This window comes from Phyllobates terribilis, unplaced genomic scaffold (assembly GCF_046119375.1).
Source record: "Phyllobates terribilis strain yellow unplaced genomic scaffold, ASM4611937v1 Scaffold_1__5_contigs__length_1240528914, whole genome shotgun sequence".
Taxonomy (NCBI): domain Eukaryota; kingdom Metazoa; phylum Chordata; class Amphibia; order Anura; family Dendrobatidae; genus Phyllobates; species Phyllobates terribilis.
Genome location: NW_027362761.1, coordinates 503,487,861 through 503,507,938, shown reverse-complemented (window position 1 = coordinate 503,507,938; position 20,078 = coordinate 503,487,861). Strand labels below are relative to the sequence as shown.

Here is a 20,078-nt window from a genome sequence, read left to right as displayed (position 1 = left end):
CTGCGGATTTTTCCGCAATGATAATCCGCAGCGTAAATTTCCGCAGCATGTGCACAGCACATGCGGATGATCATTGGGGAACATGGCAGACCTTCTACCATGCGTTTTTTAAGCGTTTCTGCAGCAGAATTGCCGCTGCGGAAACGCTTAAAAAATGCATAGTGGGCACACAGCCTAAGACTCAATATCTTAAAAGGGAATCAGTCATCAGATTTTTGCAGCATAATCTGAGAACAGCATAATGAAGGGGCCGATACCCAGATTCCCGCAATGTAACTTACTGGTCTCCTTGGTGTAGTTCTTAGTCTCCTGCTGATAAAACAATGATTTTCTATCACTAGAGAAATATTAAACCTGCTGCTCGGCAGTCCAACCCTACGCCCACCACTGATTAGCAGCATTCCATGTACACTGTTCATAAGCAGAAAGCGGCCAATCAGTGGTGTGGGCGGGGTTATACAGAACTGCTAACAGCAGATGAAACAGTTTTTAATCAAAGCTACAGCAAGCAGCCCAGTAAGTGACACTTCACTGGAATCCGGGTCTATGCCCCTACATCATGCTGCTCTCAGATGTAACAAAAATCTGCTAATAGGTTCCCTTTAAGGAGGTCAATAATTCCCACATTTTAGCTCATGTGCTGGTGATAGAATAAAAAAATGTTAATTCAGGAAAATCCCCAGGGCCATGGCGGGTGGGAGATATTATTTACATATCATTCATGCAAACTTGTCAATACAGGCTGTCCAGGGTGGACGAGAAAAGACGATATATATATATGTGTGTATATAATTGTGATGAACCTGTAGCCGCCATCTTGGTAATGATAAATCATATCCAGGGATGGCCACACTTCAGCAGCCCCCACCCTTGGGACCTTCTGTTAAAACGTCAACTAGATAGTTTCCCCCCATCCAGGCTCCTGTAAGATAAGAAGCCTACTTAACACTTGAATGCTAGGAGCTTCAAAGACTTCGAGAGGAAACACAGCCAGCAGGGGGGGGTGCTTCGTCCATCTGTAACTGACCATTTGTCCCATAGGACTAGTTTCTTTGTCTGTCACAAGCATGGAGGCATAAGATATAGAAACATGAAAAGTACACGCATGTTGCGTGGGATGGGCCAATAAAAAAATATCACGGTGTCCCGGAGCCATTGCGCACACAAGCCTCCGCGGTAGACGTTTGTACGTGCTCTGGAAGCCAAGATATAGCGCTGAGCCATTCCTGAGGACCGTATGGTATCATAATTGATATCAAAAGGTCGGTTACGGCGGCCCGAATCCGTGGGAACCCCTGTGGGTATCCTGAGACCATCCCAGAAGAAGTTATTGGGTTCCTTAGAATTTGGGCTTCTGATCGAAGTTAGACCTGAGGGTGGAGACTGAGTCAGCTGACCTCACCAGCAGTGGGCGGGACAGGGCAGGTAAGATAGCAGGACAGACAAGAGACAAGTCAGTTTTTGACCCAAGAGTGGTGTGCTGAACATCTGAGCACCAGCTGAGGCCACCAAGGGGAGGAGCAGTTTGACCATGCGGTGGTAGGCCTCAGCCTGTAACAAAGAACCGTGCCTGCGACCGCAGAATCCTCTCCCTGCGTCACAAGAAAATCAAGAAACCGGTAACTGATATGCTGTGGTGATTCTGTGTGTTGTATTCCATTGTTGTATAGTTTAGCCTGACCTTATACCTGTGTATATTTAGTTGTATATCGTGTATCTAGTGTATTATTATAATCAATTACCTCAAGTAATTGTGGGCCTGCCTTTTATTCTGCATAACGAACGCACGTCCGTGTGAGCTCGGCTCAAGCCAAAAACGCTACCCAGGGTTGGTTCCTGACCCGATATAGGCCCATTCACGGACTGGGCGTATATCTAAAATAGGGACTGGTGGCAGCATACCAACTGGGGATTGGGGAAGGCTGGTAGTGACGGTCGGAGGTTCAGATATATATATTCCTGGCGCGGCCAAGGAAGATATATATACCGCCCTCACTACAGAGGGCCCCGATACCCAGTAGGTTACAGGACAGTCTCTCTGGCGACCGCTTATCCTAGGTGCAGTTCCTTGACTGACCTGAGGCTAAGAGGGCGCTAGCGAGTTGTGCTGTGTAGTGACGTTGAAGGGATAACACACTACCGTGTTCCCTGCGCTGGTTGCAGCTACCTGGCACTACTTTCTCTAGGTGCAGTACCTTGACTGACCTGAGAGGTAAGGGGGCGCCAGAGAGCTGCACCCACCGGCCGGCTTTCATCACATTGGTGGCAGAGCGGTGGGATTGCAGAATAATAGTGTTGTGGGACCCCTACTCCCAGGCACTAAAGACTGCCAGTGGTAACTTCCACTGCTGGAGTCTTAAGGTCAGCCCAACGTTAGACGGTCAGGCTAAAAGTATAACAAGGTGTGTGCAAACTCAGGGTTGCAGCGGTGTCGGTTACCAAGATGGCAGACGGCACCAGGAGCAAGACCCTGCAAGAGGCTAATGCTACGGTCCGTGTGGCAGGAGGGGAGGACATTGTTACTCATGGCGAGGAGGAGTCCAGCCCGGGCACCTCAGGGAGCCAGTCCCCAGTATACGGTCCCGCAGTGGGCTGCCCACCACCTACCCAGCCCAGCCTGTCCAGATCACAAGCCCTTTTACAAGCGGCTATGGCAAGTCTCCAGTCTCATGGCGATGCCGTCTACAAAACCCTCCTGGCAGCATCAGAGAAGGCAGCGGAGGAGGAGCGTGCAGAGCGGGCTGCGGAGCGGGCTGCGGAGCGGGCTGCGGAGCGTGAAGCTGCAGAGCGCCGGGAGGCTGCGGAGCGTGAAGCTGCAGAGCGCCGGGAGGTTGCGGAGCGTGCAGAGCGAGCTGCGGAGCGCCAGCACCAACTGGACCTGGCCCAGCGGGGGCTTCCGCTAGAGCAACCAACCCATCAGGAGACCAAGTCGTCCAAAGTCCGAGCTGAGGACTTCCCTCTACTGGAGAAGGATGGGGACCTGGACTCCTTTCTGGTGGCATTTGAACGGACCTGTCTTCAGCACCATCTGGCCCGGGATCAGTGGGCCAGATACCTGACCCCCCGTTTGAGGGGTAAGTCCCTGGATGCCTTGGGGGACTTACCTGCCGGGGAGGTACAGAACTACGACTGCATCAAGCGGGCCCTGATCCGGCAGTACAACCTCACTCCCGAGTCGTACCGCCAGAAGTTCCGGAGCCTGCTGCGTGGCCCCAAGGACACCTGGACCGATCATATGCGGGCGCTGTTGAGAGCCGCAGAGCACTGGACCTCGGGTCTAGCGCTTACTACCCGCCAGGAGGTCCAGGAACTGTTCGTCACGGAGCAGTTCTTGTGGAACTGCCCAGAGGACCTCCGACAGTTCCTCCGTGACCGAAAACCAACAGGGGCTTCTGCTACAGCCGCCCTGGCAGACGAGTATGCCAATAACAGGGCGCCTGAGCTGAAGAAGTCTGCCAGCAGCACCTGGAGAGGGGGTAAGCCCAGTCATGCCCCTGTTTCCCCGGCCCCTAGAACACAAGGGGTGTATCCCCCTGTTGCCCTCTCCAGGCAAGGACCAGACGTAAGACGTTGTCATCTATGCAACAAACCAGGACACTTTAGGGCTGAGTGTCCCCAGCGCCAAAAGACCCCATCCCAGTCCCAGAGAGCGCCCAATGTTTTGTGTGTGGGAGGGGGTGGTGGTAGGTCCCTGGACAACATCCAACCCGTCACCATAGGCCGTTCTGCGGTCATGGGACTGCGGGACACGGGCGCTGAACGAACACTGGTACGGCCTGAGGTGGTGTCCCCCCAGGACTTGGTACCAGGAAAGACTCTTTCCGTCTCCGGGGTTGGAGGCGTGGAGCCGGCACTTCCCGTTGCCATGGTGTATTTGGACTGGGGTGCCGGAAGGGGGATGCGGGAGGTGGGAGTAACGCCAAATATTCCCGCAAATGTTTTATTAGGGACCGACTTGGGGCGTCTAGTATCGCAGTATGTACCCTCTGAACCCCCAAGTTCGGCCCCCCAAGAGTGTATTGATTTGTCTGCTGCTAATGCCAACCATGTTGTATGTAGTGTGTGTCCTGCTGAGGAGGAGGGAGTGAAACCTGAGGGTAACACCTGCACAGACACAACACAAACAGGGTTAGTGAAAGCAGGTGGGGAGTGTGGGGATGCCCGCAGAGGTGCTCAGCCGGCGTGCCGTGACCTCTTGTCCTCCGGTGAGGGAGGGGGCGGGCAGGATTCTGTAGAGGGAAGCTCAGGGATGGAGAGGGGGGCAGCTACCGGCAGTGTAGGGCTCCCAGGGGTATCCAGGCTGCTGAGTATAGGCCCACTGCAGGGGGAGGAACAGGCCATGGGAGGTGGGGGTGTCCCAAGAGAGGAGCCGCCAGGTAAGACCCCAGGGCAGGAGTTCCCCACATCCGAGATGTCCAAAGGCCTAGGAAGCCTGCCTGATCGGGCGGCTTGGTCAGAAACAGAGGGGAAGCAGGCACTACCCACGGTCACAGCGGTCATAGCCGCTGTCACCAGGAGTGGGAGCGTCGGAGCCCAAGGAGCCTTGCAGAGGTCCGACGGCTTCCCCACTTCTGACCAAGTGTCTGCCGGGTCAGACAGCGGCCAGGTGACATGCCCGGAGGGGCTGACGGAGGATGTGGCAGTTTCGTCGATTCTGGCCACATCAAGTCAGGAATTTCAGGCTGCGTTGGAAGCAGACGACAGCCTGAAAGCTCTCAAGGAACAGGCGGCACAGCCTCCCATGGAGTCAGACTGCGAGCGTGTGGTCTGGGACCAGGGACGGCTGTACCGGGTAACGGTCCAGCAGGGTTCACCGGAGGCGTGGCCCAGGGACCGACAGTTAGTGGTACCCTATCCGTTCAGGGCGGAATTGTTGCGGATCGCACACGAGATTCCGATGGCCGGACACCTAGGGATCGCTAAAACCAAGGCCAGGATAGCTCAGCATTTCTACTGGCCTGGGATGGGAGCCGCGGTGGGTGCCTACTGCCGTTCGTGTGACACCTGTCAGAGGGTGGGGAAGGCGGGGCCGCGCCCCAAAGCCCCACTGGTAACTCTGCCAATCATCGAAGAGCCTTTCTCGAGGGTCGCTGTGGATCTTATTGGACCTCTGTCCACTCCCAGCCACTCCGGGAAATGCTTCATACTCACGGTAGTGGACTATGCCACCCGGTACCCGGAAGCGGTAGCTTTGTCGTCCATTCGGGCCGACAAGGTGGCTACCGCCTTACTGGAGATCTTCTCCAGAGTGGGTTTCCCCCAAGAAATGCTCACCGACCGAGGGACCCAGTTCATGTCGCGGCTGATGGAGTCCCTCTGTAAGCAAATGCAGGTGCAACATCTGGTGGCCAGCCCGTATCACCCACAGACTAATGGCCTGTGTGAGCGGTTCAATGGCACCTTAAAGCAGATGCTTAAGATGTTGGTCGACTCCCACGGGAGAGACTGGGAGCGTTACCTCCCACACCTCCTATTTGCTTACCGGGAGGTTCCGCAGGCCTCAACGGGGTTCTCCCCCTTTGAGCTCCTGTACGGGCGACGGGTACGGGGCCCCCTGGCTCTGGTGAAGGAAGCATGGGAAGGGGATTTGGCCACCCCCGAGGTGTCGGTCATCGAGTATGTCGTGCGCCACCGGGACAGGATGATGGCCTTGGCAAAGCTGGTGCAGGACAATATGGCCCAGGCCCAGGCCGACCAGAAGCGGTGGTACGACCAGAATGCTTGTGAGAGGACCTACCAGGTGGGTCAAAAGGTGTGGGTACTGGTCCCCGTACCACAGAACAAGCTTCAGGCAGCCTGGGAAGGTCCCTACTTCGTGCACCAGAAACTCAATGCCGTCACCTATCTGGTCACCCTGGATCACGCCCGTGGAAGGAGGAAGGCCTTCCACGTGAACATGATGAAGGCTCATCATGAGCGGGAAGCGACTGCCCACCCAGTGTGCAACCTTCCCGAGGAAGGAGAGGTAGAAACCCTCCTGGATCTGCTCACCCAAGCCAAGGCGGGTGGGTCCATCGAGGATGTGGGGGTTGGCCACCAGCTCACGGAGGACCAACGGTCCCAGCTGGGGACCACCCTGCACCCCTTCCGGGGGCTGTTCAGCAGCCTGCCCGGAAGGACTGAGATGGCTGTCCACGACGTGGACACTGGCGATCACCCGCCGATCCGGCGTTCAGCATATCGGGTCTCTTTCGAGGTGCAGGGAAACATGCGCCAAGAGATAGACGAGATGCTGAAGCTGGGGGTGATCCAGGCATCCAGCAGCGCGTGGGCCTCGCCTGTAGTCCTCGTACCAAAGAAGGACCGAACTACACGGTTCTGCGTGGACTACCGGGGGCTCAACGCTGTAACGGCCACCGATGCGTTCCCCATACCACGCATCGATGACCTGCTCGATCGGATGGCCGGGGCTAAGTACCTGACCATCATGGATCTGAGCCGGGGGTACTGGCAGATTCCTCTGACCCCCGCGGCAAGGGAACGCTCTGCCTTTATCACCCCTTTTGGACTGTACGAGTCCACAGTGATGCCATTCGGCATGAAGAATGCCCCTGCCACTTTTCAGCGGATGGTCAATACGCTGCTTGAGGGACTTGAAGGGTACGCGGCTGCGTACTTGGACGATATTGCAGTCTTCAGTCCCACTTGGGAGGATCACCTAGAGCACCTGCGGCAGGTGCTCGGTCGGATCCACCGGGCAGGCTTGACCATCAAGCCGGAAAAGTGCCAGCTGGGCATGAGTGAGGTCCTCTACCTGGGTCACCGGGTAGGCGGGGGGGTTCTGAAGCCAGAACCGGGGAAAGTGGATGCCATCGCATCCTGGCCCACTCCTAGGACCAAAAAGCAGGTGATGTCCTTCTTGGGGACCGCCGGGTACTATAGGAGGTTCGTCCCACACTATAGCACCCTGGCCAAGCCCCTGACGGACCTCACCAAGAGGAAGCTGCCCGTCGCAGTCGACTGGACAGTCGCCTGCGAGACAGCTTTCGGGGCACTCAAGGCCGCCCTAAGTAGCTCCCCTGTACTGCAAGCTGCCGACTTCGACCGGCCGTTTGTGGTACAGACCGACGCCAGTGACTTTGGCCTCGGTGCTGTGCTAAGTCAGGTCAACACGACAGGCCAGGAACATCCTGTCTTGTACCTGAGCAGGAAGCTACTGCCCCGGGAGGTGGCTTACTCCACGGTGGAAAAAGAATGCCTGGCAATTGTATGGGCCCTGCAGCGTCTGCAGCCCTACTTGTACGGGAGCCATTTCACCGTGGAGACGGACCACAACCCCCTCAGCTGGTTACACACGGTCTCTGGGTCGAATGGCAGGTTGCTACGCTGGAGCCTCGCTCTCCAGCAGTACCACTTCTCCATTCGCCACAGAAGAGGCCGTGACCACGGTAACGCTGACGGGTTATCCCGGCAAGGGGAGGGTGCAGAAGGACGCACGGGGGAACACAGGAATGTGCTACCCCCTCGCGCCCTCGTATAGGGGGAGGTGTGATGAACCTGTAGCCGCCATCTTGGTAATGATAAATCATATCCAGGGATGGCCACACTTCAGCAGCCCCCACCCTTGGGACCTTCTGTTAAAACGTCAACTAGATAGTTTCCCCCCATCCAGGCTCCTGTAAGATAAGAAGCCTACTTAACACTTGAATGCTAGGAGCTTCAAAGACTTCGAGAGGAAACACAGCCAGCAGGGGGGGGTGCTTCGTCCATCTGTAACTGACCATTTGTCCCATAGGACTAGTTTCTTTGTCTGTCACAAGCATGGAGGCATAAGATATAGAAACATGAAAAGTACACGCATGTTGCGTGGGATGGGCCAATAAAAAAATATCACGGTGTCCCGGAGCCATTGCGCACACAAGCCTCCGCGGTAGACGTTTGTACGTGCTCTGGAAGCCAAGATATAGCGCTGAGCCATTCCTGAGGACCGTATGGTATCATAATTGATATCAAAAGGTCGGTTACGGCGGCCCGAATCCGTGGGAACCCCTGTGGGTATCCTGAGACCATCCCAGAAGAAGTTATTGGGTTCCTTAGAATTTGGGCTTCTGATCGAAGTTAGACCTGAGGGTGGAGACTGAGTCAGCTGACCTCACCAGCAGTGGGCGGGACAGGGCAGGTAAGATAGCAGGACAGACAAGAGACAAGTCAGTTTTTGACCCAAGAGTGGTGTGCTGAACATCTGAGCACCAGCTGAGGCCACCAAGGGGAGGAGCAGTTTGACCATGCGGTGGTAGGCCTCAGCCTGTAACAAAGAACCGTGCCTGCGACCGCAGAATCCTCTCCCTGCGTCACAAGAAAATCAAGAAACCGGTAACTGATATGCTGTGGTGATTCTGTGTGTTGTATTCCATTGTTGTATAGTTTAGCCTGACCTTATACCTGTGTATATTTAGTTGTATATCGTGTATCTAGTGTATTATTATAATCAATTACCTCAAGTAATTGTGGGCCTGCCTTTTATTCTGCATAACGAACGCACGTCCGTGTGAGCTCGGCTCAAGCCAAAAACGCTACCCAGGGTTGGTTCCTGACCCGATATAGGCCCATTCACGGACTGGGCGTATATCTAAAATAGGGACTGGTGGCAGCATACCAACTGGGGATTGGGGAAGGCTGGTAGTGACGGTCGGAGGTTCAGATATATATATTCCTGGCGCGGCCAAGGAAGATATATATACCGCCCTCACTACAGAGGGCCCCGATACCCAGTAGGTTACAGGACAGTCTCTCTGGCGACCGCTTATCCTAGGTGCAGTTCCTTGACTGACCTGAGGCTAAGAGGGCGCTAGCGAGTTGTGCTGTGTAGTGACGTTGAAGGGATAACACACTACCGTGTTCCCTGCGCTGGTTGCAGCTACCTGGCACTACTTTCTCTAGGTGCAGTACCTTGACTGACCTGAGAGGTAAGGGGGCGCCAGAGAGCTGCACCCACCGGCCGGCTTTCATCACAATAATAGATAGTGTTTTTCGGCTCTTAACACCGGAGGAATTTATCGTGATGGAGACTTAAAATCTGTTTTGCTTGTGCATTGCCATTATTTGCAGCAAATTTGGCGCATATTCAGATATTACACTTGTGTCTAGAAATGTTGTTCCACTTTTTATTTTTACCCCCCCACTACACTGAGTTTGTGACTTTTAATCTGACTTTCTAAGTAGTGAGTCAATAAATCTCTCTCAAACTTTATTTGCAAATCTGACTTGCCACTGTTAAAAAGTGGCAAGAGCAGCGTAAAATTGCAAAAAGTCAAAATTGATGCGCAAAAATGTCACGGGACAATATTTGAAACATTATAGTGTGAATACAAAACACAATTAAACGCAGCTTCAGAAACGCTTAACAAAAGGCTTAATGTGTAAAGAGCCAAAACATCACTCGGATATGGGTCAATAAAGCACCCCAACTTTTTTCCATCATAGAGAATTGCCCCTTCCCTTTATCCTTTCCCTCAGTTAAACTTGATGGACATTTCTTTTTTCAGCCGTTTTCACTATACAGGTATTTGCATATATAGATATTGTTTTTACTTTATTGGTTGTCCCTATGATTCAGGCACCCTATTTAAAGGCTTTTTTTTCATGTTTCACCCTTAAGAGCGCTGCTCTCCTGTCTTCTATCTTCCTGCTTGCCAGGGTGGCTGTTCTCTCCTGAAGATTGATAGATCAGACCAGTAGCATGCTTGCAGCACTGGCCTATACTGTGCATTCTCTGATGCTGCAGGCAGAGGTAGATTTACCTCTGCAGTATGGGAGAAGCCTTGGGGCATTCAAGTTTTGTGCGCTAGAGCAATTTGGCCAGTGCTTACAAGGACTATTAAAAACAGTTTGAAAGCACTGCACATGCTCGGCCACCGCTGCTAGACTGCAGTGGTGGGTGGTAACTTGGACAACGAGCTGTGCACAGTAAAATTTAAACAAACCTCTGTTCTTGAGATCGGAGAGTCTTTTTAGTAAATTACAAAGTTGCTTCTTTTTATGAGCACTTTGCAAGGGAATCTGTCTGTAGAATCAATCCTCCTAAGTCATCTATATGGGCATGTAGGTCATAGGAAGCTGAATAAAATGATACCTTTATATCTGCAATCCAATGTCTTATTCCAGAGAAATCCATTTTTTTCTTAATATGCAAATGAGCTGTTAAGATCTATGGGGCGTACACAGATCTCCCTGAGAATCTGCCTCCAGAGATTATTATTATAAATGAAAGGTGGAGTCACCAGTGTGAGACATGGAGAGCAGACTGTCAGGCATTACATGTTTCACACTGGTAACTCCTCCTTTCATTTATAATAATCTCTGGAGACTGATTCTCAGTGAGATCTATGTGCGGCCCATAGATCTTAACCGCTCATTTGCATATTAAGAAAAATGTGGATTGGTCTGGCTTAGGAGGGTTTATCCTACTGACAGATTCCCTTTAATCACAATCCAATTTCAATATAACGTGAGAATGAAAAAGAAGCTCACCACACTTGCTGATCTTGCAGATAGCCGAGAACCTCGTAACCGGAGGGTGCTAGTATAAAAAAAACTTATTTACATTCATTAAAATGAACAATGTTCCGGAAAAACGTTAACGGATGCTTTTTTGGCGAAAAACACTATGGCGATTAAGGGTGTTTTTCGCCAGAAACTCGTCAGTTTTAAAGTTTTTTCCTGGACATAGTTCATTTTAATGGATTTGAATAGTTTTTTTTTATATATACTTACCGGATGGACGTGCTGCATTCCCCCTCCCTCTTTTTATAAATCTAAGTGTTTTCATGATTTCTATTTTATATATATATATATGTATGTATGTATAACGGCTATTGGAGATTTCATGCTAGGCTGTGTAATAAAGTATTTAGGCTTTGAAGGACATGGGGTTCCCTTTTTGGTCTGTATTCAGGGTGCACAATCTTCCTTATCTTTGTTTTTGACTCTCCGGTTGCTGCACAATTCACCAGAGTCAACAATGTATAATCCGTGTTGTTTACCAGCTGATTTCTGATGCTACAATGTGGCAGGTTACCCACCAGGCTGCCTCCTACTACTGCATGTGTATGAGAGAAGCTTCCTTATGCCGTTCCTCCTCCTTCTTCTTTTTTTTCTTTCTCGCCTTCGTCTGAATTTTGTAATTTTAATTTTCCATAATTTTTTAAACTCTTGCAGCGAGATCAAAGGTTTCAGGTTTAAGTCTTGTGAAAGTCCTTTTGAGCAGCTGATGACAGTGCGGGGACCTTTATGTGGCTTTTCTCCTGTTTTTAGCCCTTGCGTCTTGTTTTTCGCCTCTGTACATATTCCTTTCTCGTGCACTTTTTCCTTCTGGCAGAGGGAATGAATGTTAAAATCACAGCGAAAGTGATCTCTACCTGGGTGGATTGATTACAGGAACACGTCTCTCCCCTGTGGGAGTGCATGAATGGTATGTGCCTAACATATGACAAGGTACCTTAGACTGAGTGGCACACAGAGTGCAGGCTCTGGGGAAGCTCTGAGCCTCAGCCAGTCTAATTGTTCGGATACGCCTTCTGAACAGGAGGTCAGGCTGCCTTGGAGTCATTGTAGGCTCTGCTGTGCGTGTGTAGGGGAGATCTGGGAGGATATGGACCTTGTCGTGCCTTGTCGTGGTGGAATACTTGGTGCCGGCTGCAGTTGAGGTGTCTTTTCCGTGCTACTTTCACGCAGCTGTAGAGTCGTCTCCTGGACATTGTTATTCCGTATTATGGAAGGGAGCGTCGCCTGAGCTGAAACGAGCGTCTTGGTGTCAGCTTTCAACATGTCAGATTCCAATTTCTGGACCGTGCTGTCTAATTTTACGCTGCCTCACTTAAGGAACAGGAACAGGCTCCGGCGCACGCAAAGGTAAAAAAAAAAGTTAGGTATTTTCTTTGTTAGAATACGTTGTGACGACTCCGGCCGCTTTATTTGTAATATGAACGGTTTGACGGAATATTTAGTTCTTTCAGCTTTTCGTCTTCACATTCCTGTCTTTTCCAGTGTTTGCATAGTTTTTGGCAGACGGTGCACGCAGCAACACGTGAAAAGTTTCTCTTGCTACTGTACACACTGGGCTCAGACATTGATGACTGTAGGGGATGACCTGATGCTATTTGGCCACATTTTTTTGATAGATTGAGGGTCTGTAGTAAAAGGTCGTTGTCCACGGTTTGGATGATCTAACCTCGTTATTGGTGTTATGTACATACAGTAGTTGTGTCTTGTGTTTCTGCGCATTTTATAGTTACATACAGAATTTATTATTTGCTATGTGATATTCTAAGCCGATATGGGCTACGTGATCTCTATCTATGGCCGTACAGGTGGCCCTCATTCCCACCAGGGAGCTGAACTTTGAGCTCGGAGCTTGCTGTACTGTATGAGATCATGTAGGACTAATGCAGTAATAATACTAAGCTCCGTGACTAGTTCTACATCATCGTCATCTAATTACAGACTAACCAGGATAGACTGTGACAAGTCCATGACCTAGCTCTTATGATGAGGGCCAAACATGGGAAGTGTTTCATTGTCATACAGACCTACGGCTATATTCACACATCTGCTGTCCATGACAGCACACTTGGCCATAGAGCTTCATTAATCCATATTCACACCCATTTTAAAAACGGATTAGTGTGTCTGATAATTGATTATCTGAGCTTGTTCCATTCTCCTCTATTCTGCAGATCGGACTCTTCCTTTAAAGTCTATGGGGCTCTGTTAAACATGCATGAAAGCTTTGATGTATTAGACCCTTGTTGTTTTAATAGGTTCTTTTGAATTACATATATTAAAAAAAAAAAAAGATTAATAATCTTGCAATTTTTACACTGGCCACTAGGGCATTCTTAGACTCATATTTCCTGTCTTTTCAGGAAGAGTTTTCAGGAATGCTCCTGATCATCAGAGGCAGGATTTCAATGAGCGGTAACACCTCTATATTCAGCTGATAACACAGGATCCACCATTCACAATAGATGATATCACAGCTGACCCTGCTCCCTCCCTTCACAGTAATCGCTCATTAGACACTTCAATAGGAAAGATAGTCGTGGTCTGCCCATTATGACTGATGTATGTGTGTTTTTTCCTGAAACAAAAAGTGAGACTCTAAAAAAAAGCCTCAGTGACCAATGTAATAATTGCAAAATTTCTACATTTTGTTTTTAATTCTGATTGTGATATATAACAAAAATGTGCAAAATATTTTGTAACAAAATAAAACTAATTTAAACAAATAGGTCATTTTCTGATGTCTTCCCTTTCAGTTTTCCATCTGTTCTTCATTGAGCCATTATTAAGAGTCAGTGGATATGTGAGGCCCTCCCTGAGAAATGGGGTTACTCGGAGCCGGGTCAGTGTAGGTGTCTCGGGGTTGCAGTCGTGGCCCGGACCCGGTCCGTGCCCAGGGCGGTCACATAAAAGATTTAATGGGCTTTCAGGGTTGAGTGGTAATTTTCCGACTACGCCACCTACGGTTTCCGGTGATGGACACCAGCGCTGCTTCAGTCCACTGAGGCCGGTGTTACAGACAGCTGAGATGGAACGGCTCCCTGCAGGCGGAGCAGGCCTCAGGGCATTGTGAGGAAGGATGGTGGGTGCAGTGCCGCCCAGGAAATAACAGGCTGAAGCGGGGTGTGAAGTCTTCCAGGGTATTTTACTCACTTGATGAAGTTTCAGCCGCAAAGCTTCCCTCTGCTCCTTGCGGCGTACTGCGGCCACCAGGAAGGGGGGGGTCCAGCACTTTCCAGATAAATCAGGAGCACCTGTCGAGACCCCTCTGGTGTGTGTGTTCCTCTCCTTGGTGAGTTCTCCCACTTAGTGTTCACTTGACTGTTTGTGTGGTTAGAACTAGGTGTAAGGCCGGGTCCCACTGGGTAAACGCAGGTAGAGAGTTACAGGTGGCATATGCCGCTCCGTCCATATCCCTCCTGGGATCCACTAAGCCTCCGGACTTTTCTGACTGAGACGTGAAGTAAGAAAGTCAGATATCGGGGGCCGGTCACCCCTCTTGCGGCAGGAGTCCCTCTGACTAGGCCAGAGTAGGATATACAGGTGGCGTGTGCTGCTCCGTCCGTATCCCCCAGGGATCCTTTTGCCTGTGGAGCTTGTCTCCTCTACTCCCCTCCAGGCCTTCTTAGGTAGGGACCTTGACCGGGTAGAGACAGCCGTTAACTCTAGCCTGCTCCTCGCCTCAAGGCCAGAGAACGAGGACCGTGTATCCTCAATCAGCTGCAGGTTCTATCAGAAAGCCACATTCCGCGATGAAGATCACAATCAAAGACCTTGAACCTAAGATGGCTGAAGTTTAAATATGCATGAATGAGTGAAACCTAAGTGTGTTCTCCACCCTCACCCACTACATGGTTCCCCCTAACTTTGGTTACCCCCATCTCCTATATCCCGGGCCGGGGCAGCACCCTGGTGCATGTAGGCCCCCTACAGGACAGGAGTGGTGTAGTGTTGAATGGTGAAGTAGGGTCCTGAGAAGTGCTCCATCCTTACCTGGAAGAGGAGATACCACACCTCTACTGAGGTGCAGTACCCCTGTGGCGACTGAACCCTCAGGGGCGCCACAGATAAATAAAAGTATCAACAATTTACCTCCAGTTTCTAAAAACTGATAAGAAAAAAAAATCAATGCAAAATAGAAACGATATGGATTAAGAAGGTAAAAAAAAAAAAAACTGTCTGTTTTACACCAACATAAAAATAGACACAGATGTGTGATAGTGTTTCTGTACATAGCTCTTGATAACGGCCCTTCCTCAGACTACACTGTGCTGAAGCTCCTCCTGGATGTGGACCTGTAGCTATTCCGTGTGCGGTTTTATATGAGAAAAGCAGTGGAATATGGAATATGTGCATGCCACAAATACATTTTTCTCACTGGTGAGAAGAACGTGCATCTGTGTCTTGTTTGTGCTCTGTGTTCAGGACCCTCAATAACGTTGGCCACCTTCATGAGGCAACTGTCGGTAAAAGGATTGTTTGGCCAAGACTCCCTTGTACACCGGAATGGTTGGCTCAGCTATGTATTAATGCGTTTTCTATGAGAGAGCCACTGCCAGAGTCATCTGGAGGAGCCTCATCTCCAAACTGACCTAGAAGATTGGCTTTTAAATGTCAACTTGTTGGAAGCCACTTTCTGTCAGGAGCGAGTTGCGAGGCATCCATAAACATTAGATGGTTGGCTATTTCTGCCAAAATCTGCTACGTCAGCCAATTTTTCGGTATGGTTAAAAGGCCTTATTCAGACTATTTCAAGTGTATTTCACTTGTACAGAAAATAAAACATAGACCGGTCTAAGTGTCATTGGTGTTTTGGATCCCAACTTCATCAGTGTTTGATCAATGTCCGCTTTTACCATCGGTGCTTCATAAATTTACAAAGCTTCTCCTATATATTATAATGGTCAGCACGGGGACTGCACTCTGATGCCATCCGTGTGAGACCCGTGATTTTCACGCACCCATAGATTTGTTTAGGTGATTTTCATCCGTAATGCTGATAAAAATTAAAAAAAATCCAGACGTGTCCATAATTTTTTCGAGGACACTTGGTCAGCAAAAAATATGATCACGTGAACAGCTCACTGGACTATATAATGGTTACATGTTCTATCTGTGAAAAACAACATCTGAATGAGGCCTAACGAGAATGATGAACTGGCTTTGAGCTAATTAATTTCGACCACATAGCAGCCAAATAATGCAGCCAAGCTAGGACTTGCAGTTGGATATCGTTACGCTTCACATGCTCGTATGAGGGTGTTGGTTCGGATCACGAGCCGTGGTTCGGACGAGGCTTGCAGCCATCTCTGTATTGTCATATGAATTAGCCCTTACACTTTATTTTCATTGCACCCTAATTTTTTTTAATTTCCAAAAAACGCGTGGGTCCCAATAACAGTATGTCACCAGGGCAGTGGTGCAATAATCCTCAATGGCAATAGCCCAATTATGTACTTAGACTATTAACCACCATCAATCTTCATTTTAGACTGTACACCAGCATGGGCCATGTATTATGGACGTCTAACACGTACATTATTCATTTATGTGGAATGCTTCTATATTAATTACGCACAGGCTTTTTCTCATGGATGTTATATTAATCTTTTCTATGAAGAATAGAAGTACAGTGTGGGCCCTTAGATTTTTATGGTCACTCATTGTATTACGGATCTGGGCCACAAAACTGTTCAGTACAGTCTGGTGCTGGAGGCTTTAGGGCACATATTACATGGTCACTATAATATAAAATCCTGTCGCCTCTTGTTCCTACATTCTCTGCTGTTTTGTAAATTTTAAGTCCTGGTGTTATGGTTTTCCATCAAGTTGTTAAAATTTCCTTTTCTGGGTGGTTATATCGGCTTCTGGAAATGGTGAAAATCAAGAGATATGTCACTGCAGCTCTCAGAAGGTTTGCTTTCTTCGTCACATCCTCCTTTGTATAACTACAGGATTTCTCTCGTGCTGCCCCATCTTTCTGGAATTCTCTCACTAATAAAGGACTTTCCCTACATTCAAAAAATATAACTAGTCCATAAAACGTCAACTGGTTATCCATCTCTACCATACATCATGTGTCAACCCTCCCACCCCTACCCAAAAGATAAACAGATGAACTATCATCTGCTGCTACTGCTGTGGTTATTATTTTAATTAGTTTATTTATTTATTATGGAAAAGTCCCTTGAGCTGGTGACTTCACTCCTCTTGCACATGTAGTGTGGGCGGTCACACTTTTTTTTTATTGTATGTTTATATCTCAGTTCTTACTAAATTACAGAATGTCTTACGTATAATGATTTCCTGTTTTCTTAGCGGTGATGACTGCTCTTCTATTGCCTCATTCATGACTTTCATTAATAAATGACATTATCTTTGCAGTCTAATGTAAGCCTAGCTGCAGTAAATTGAAATGCGTTTTGCCTTCTCCCCCCCTCGAACACCCTGTCGGAGAGAAGTAATAATATCTGACATATCAGCTCTATAATCTTGGGTTGACGGGAAGCTGCTTTTGATGTTGATCTTCATCAGAACAGAACACATATGACAAAAATGACACAAGGTCCATGATATTGAAACAATCTGGAATAAACTATTGCAAAAACAAAAAAAAAATCCTCTGACAAGGACAGCAAAAAACCAACAATGCGTTTGTAGATTCATAATGAGGCCGTTATTTATGGGGGCTTTTTCCCTTTTTAAGTCATATTGTCTGTAAATTCTTAACCACAAGTTAAGGTGGATTTTTACTTTTGAGCTGAAAGGGAATGTGTCACCATTTTTGTTAGTGATTGGACTATATGTTTAAAAGTTTTTAATAAAAATTGAATTGTGATTTTTTTTTTTTTTATATATATATATATAACTTTTTAACTTCGCCATTGGCTTGTGCCATTGTTATAATGTGCAACACAACACATTCACACCACAAATACGGCCGACACAAGCCATAGGAGATTGCGGTCAGCTTCCAACCTTATCTCCTATGCTGTGGCCGCATCAGCTGCGAACTTGGCATGCCTCCTGTTGTGCCCAGTGCCATTTTATTGTAGCCCAGCTCAGAGAAGTGTACTCACCACTGGATGAAGTCACTGCCGCAGCCCTGATGCCCAGACCTGATGAGCATTCACCATTAACTACAGTGTTCTGAGCACCTCAATGACATGACTGCTCCACTCAGATCACTGTAGTTACCGGTGAGCACACATGCGATAGTCACATTACCTTACCACTGCAGCCAATCACAGGTAGCAGCAGTCTTGTTGACATCTTCTGTAGCAGCCTGTGCTAGATCCATAAGGGTGCTGAAAGTTTTTAATATGCTCTGTTTATTATTTGAAATCCATCCTTGCCTAGAAAAAAAATTGTCTGGCAACTTATTACTTGGTGCCATGATTTAAACATTTTCTTGGTGATAGAAATCAGTATACTCCGTTTATTATTGCCCGGACCTTATGGGCGTTCACCATTAAGCTACAATGTTCTGAGCACCACAATGACATGACTGCTGCACTCAGATCACTGTAGTTACTGGTGAGCACAGATAGTAGTCACCTAACCACTGCAGCCAATCATAGGCAGTCTTGTTGGCAGCTTCTGGAGCAGCTTGTGCTAGATGCATAAGGGTGCTGAAAGTTTTTAATATGCTCTGTTTATTTGAAAAACATCCTTGCCTAGAAAAAAAAAATTGTCTGACAACTTATTACTTGGTACCATAATGTAAACATTTTCTTGGAGACATTGAGCAACCCTTTGTCCTTAATTTACCCTTGGATAGGCATGTCGATACACACACCTTATATAAAAGACAAAGGAACTTTGAAGAAGAAAGATTGTACAACGTCCTATTTGTTTGCTGTATATAAGCTCCAATATTTGAGAAGGCACAGCATTGTTTAATTTAGAAGAATCAGCCTGCTATTGATATTTCTGCGTCGCGTTGTCTGTTCCCAGTCCTGCCTTCCATTATTGCAGTAATTCAAACATAAAAATACAAGTGCGCTAAATAAAGGGTCTGAACAGTCACCCACCGTCCCGATGCATTGTTTTGTTTTCGGTAATTGGATTAATCAAAGATCCCATTTGTAGCTGTGGGGAACACATCTAATCTTTTAATTAAAGCTCAATCTTTTCAATCTTGTTTATTCTAAAGCTTCTGGGTCAATGCCAGCTGCCTTTCAGTTGACCTGTAACACAGCATAAGCGAAATCTTACGTGCAGATCACATCTCTACATCACCAATTACACTACTGTTTTCCTTCACTACCCTACAGGATAGGCATAGACCGTAGGTAAGGGAAAGGGGCAAAGGGACATTTTCTTTGTTTGCATAGCAGGTAGCTATTAATATTCAAATTAGATGCCATGTTTTTATAATATTCGTGTTTTGTTTGGTTTTTATTTCTTGTATAATTTTTTTGCCATTTAAGAATTAAGATTTGTTTTAAGTTAATCATTTTAATCTGCCCAGCAATTTTTTCCAGCTAGCAGATTAAAGTGGCTGCACGATTTACTGTAATGTAATAATTGCCAAAAATTGAACTCCAAATTGCCGAGAACAAGACAAGTACAAGCTCAAGCATCAATTTAGTTTCATTCTTTCATAAAAACATGACACTGCTCCAGCAGAATATTTAGATAAAGGGAAAATAAGAATAAGGGTAGATCTGATTATTTTATGCCTGTCTTGATCTAGTTAGATTTGATTTTCCAAGATGCATTCTAGATTTGGGTTTCTTTGGGGCTTTCCAGAGAAAATCCACTCTACACAGGAAATGTGCTTGACTCCTTTAAATCACATTTTAAACTTTTGGTTCCATCCACAGCAAATATAATCAATAAGGTCTCATACATTTGGGAATTGTCAGAAATAGACCCAAGTGGGTAGTGATTGAGTCAACCATCATCTCCAAATTGGGATGTCTTCTCCTGTACCTTTGGTGCCCATTAATATATGGGCCACTAATGGATCCTTTAATGGACACCTCTATGCCCGGATGAAGGATTCAGGTTGTTTAAATCACACTTGGATACTGTTCTTCCAGAAAGTCTACGTACATGTGTATAGGGTCTCCGGTTGACTGCTGGACAGGAGAGAGGTCAATCACGTATGTTCAATTTTTGACTGCCAATCGCATTGTTCTCCCAGAGATAAGCCACCGGCTGATGTTAGTCTGTGGCCTTCTCAAAAAGAACACAGGATCGCTAGGCCGAGTGAGCGTTCCTGTGTATGGGAGAGTCGGCTGAGATGGCTATTGGATGAGCAGTTGGACGAAGCATCGTTTGGCTGACAGCTATCTAATGTGAATGACCCTTTAAAACATAAAGACCATACATTGTGAACTGAACTTGATCAGCTTGCAATCTAAATGTTTCTTCATTGGTGAAATTTAACAACAAATATTAATTTAAACTTTAAAAAAAGTGGGTACATTGTAGGGAAGTGGGTAATTGGTAACTAGACTAGTTCTTGTGGTGAGCTCAATGTTCGTTTGATCTTGTTGTTGCTTATAGTACTGCCTGCTTGGCATAGCTGGGGAGCCGAGGTGCGGAATTAAAGTTGTCCAGGGTATTCA

At 47.8% G+C, this 20,078-nt stretch overlaps 1 protein-coding gene across 14 annotated transcripts in view; it reads left to right on the top strand.

The window, feature by feature from the left end:
• The window catches only part of MAST4 (microtubule associated serine/threonine kinase family member 4), a 548,534-nt gene that overhangs the window by 379,612 nt on the left and 148,844 nt on the right, over positions 1–20,078 (top strand). The window contains exon 1 of one of the 14 annotated variants that reach the window (XM_073680214.1): positions 11,199–11,850. The exons of 12 other annotated variants lie outside the window; for them this stretch is intronic. In XM_073680214.1, coding sequence (XP_073536315.1) covers positions 11,765–11,850 — 86 coding nt within the window. In that variant the 5' untranslated portion in view covers positions 11,199–11,764. Of the gene's footprint in view, positions 1–11,198; positions 11,851–20,078 lie in introns of those variants that run through there. One more of the 14 variants, XM_073680218.1, reaches the window with a different exon arrangement.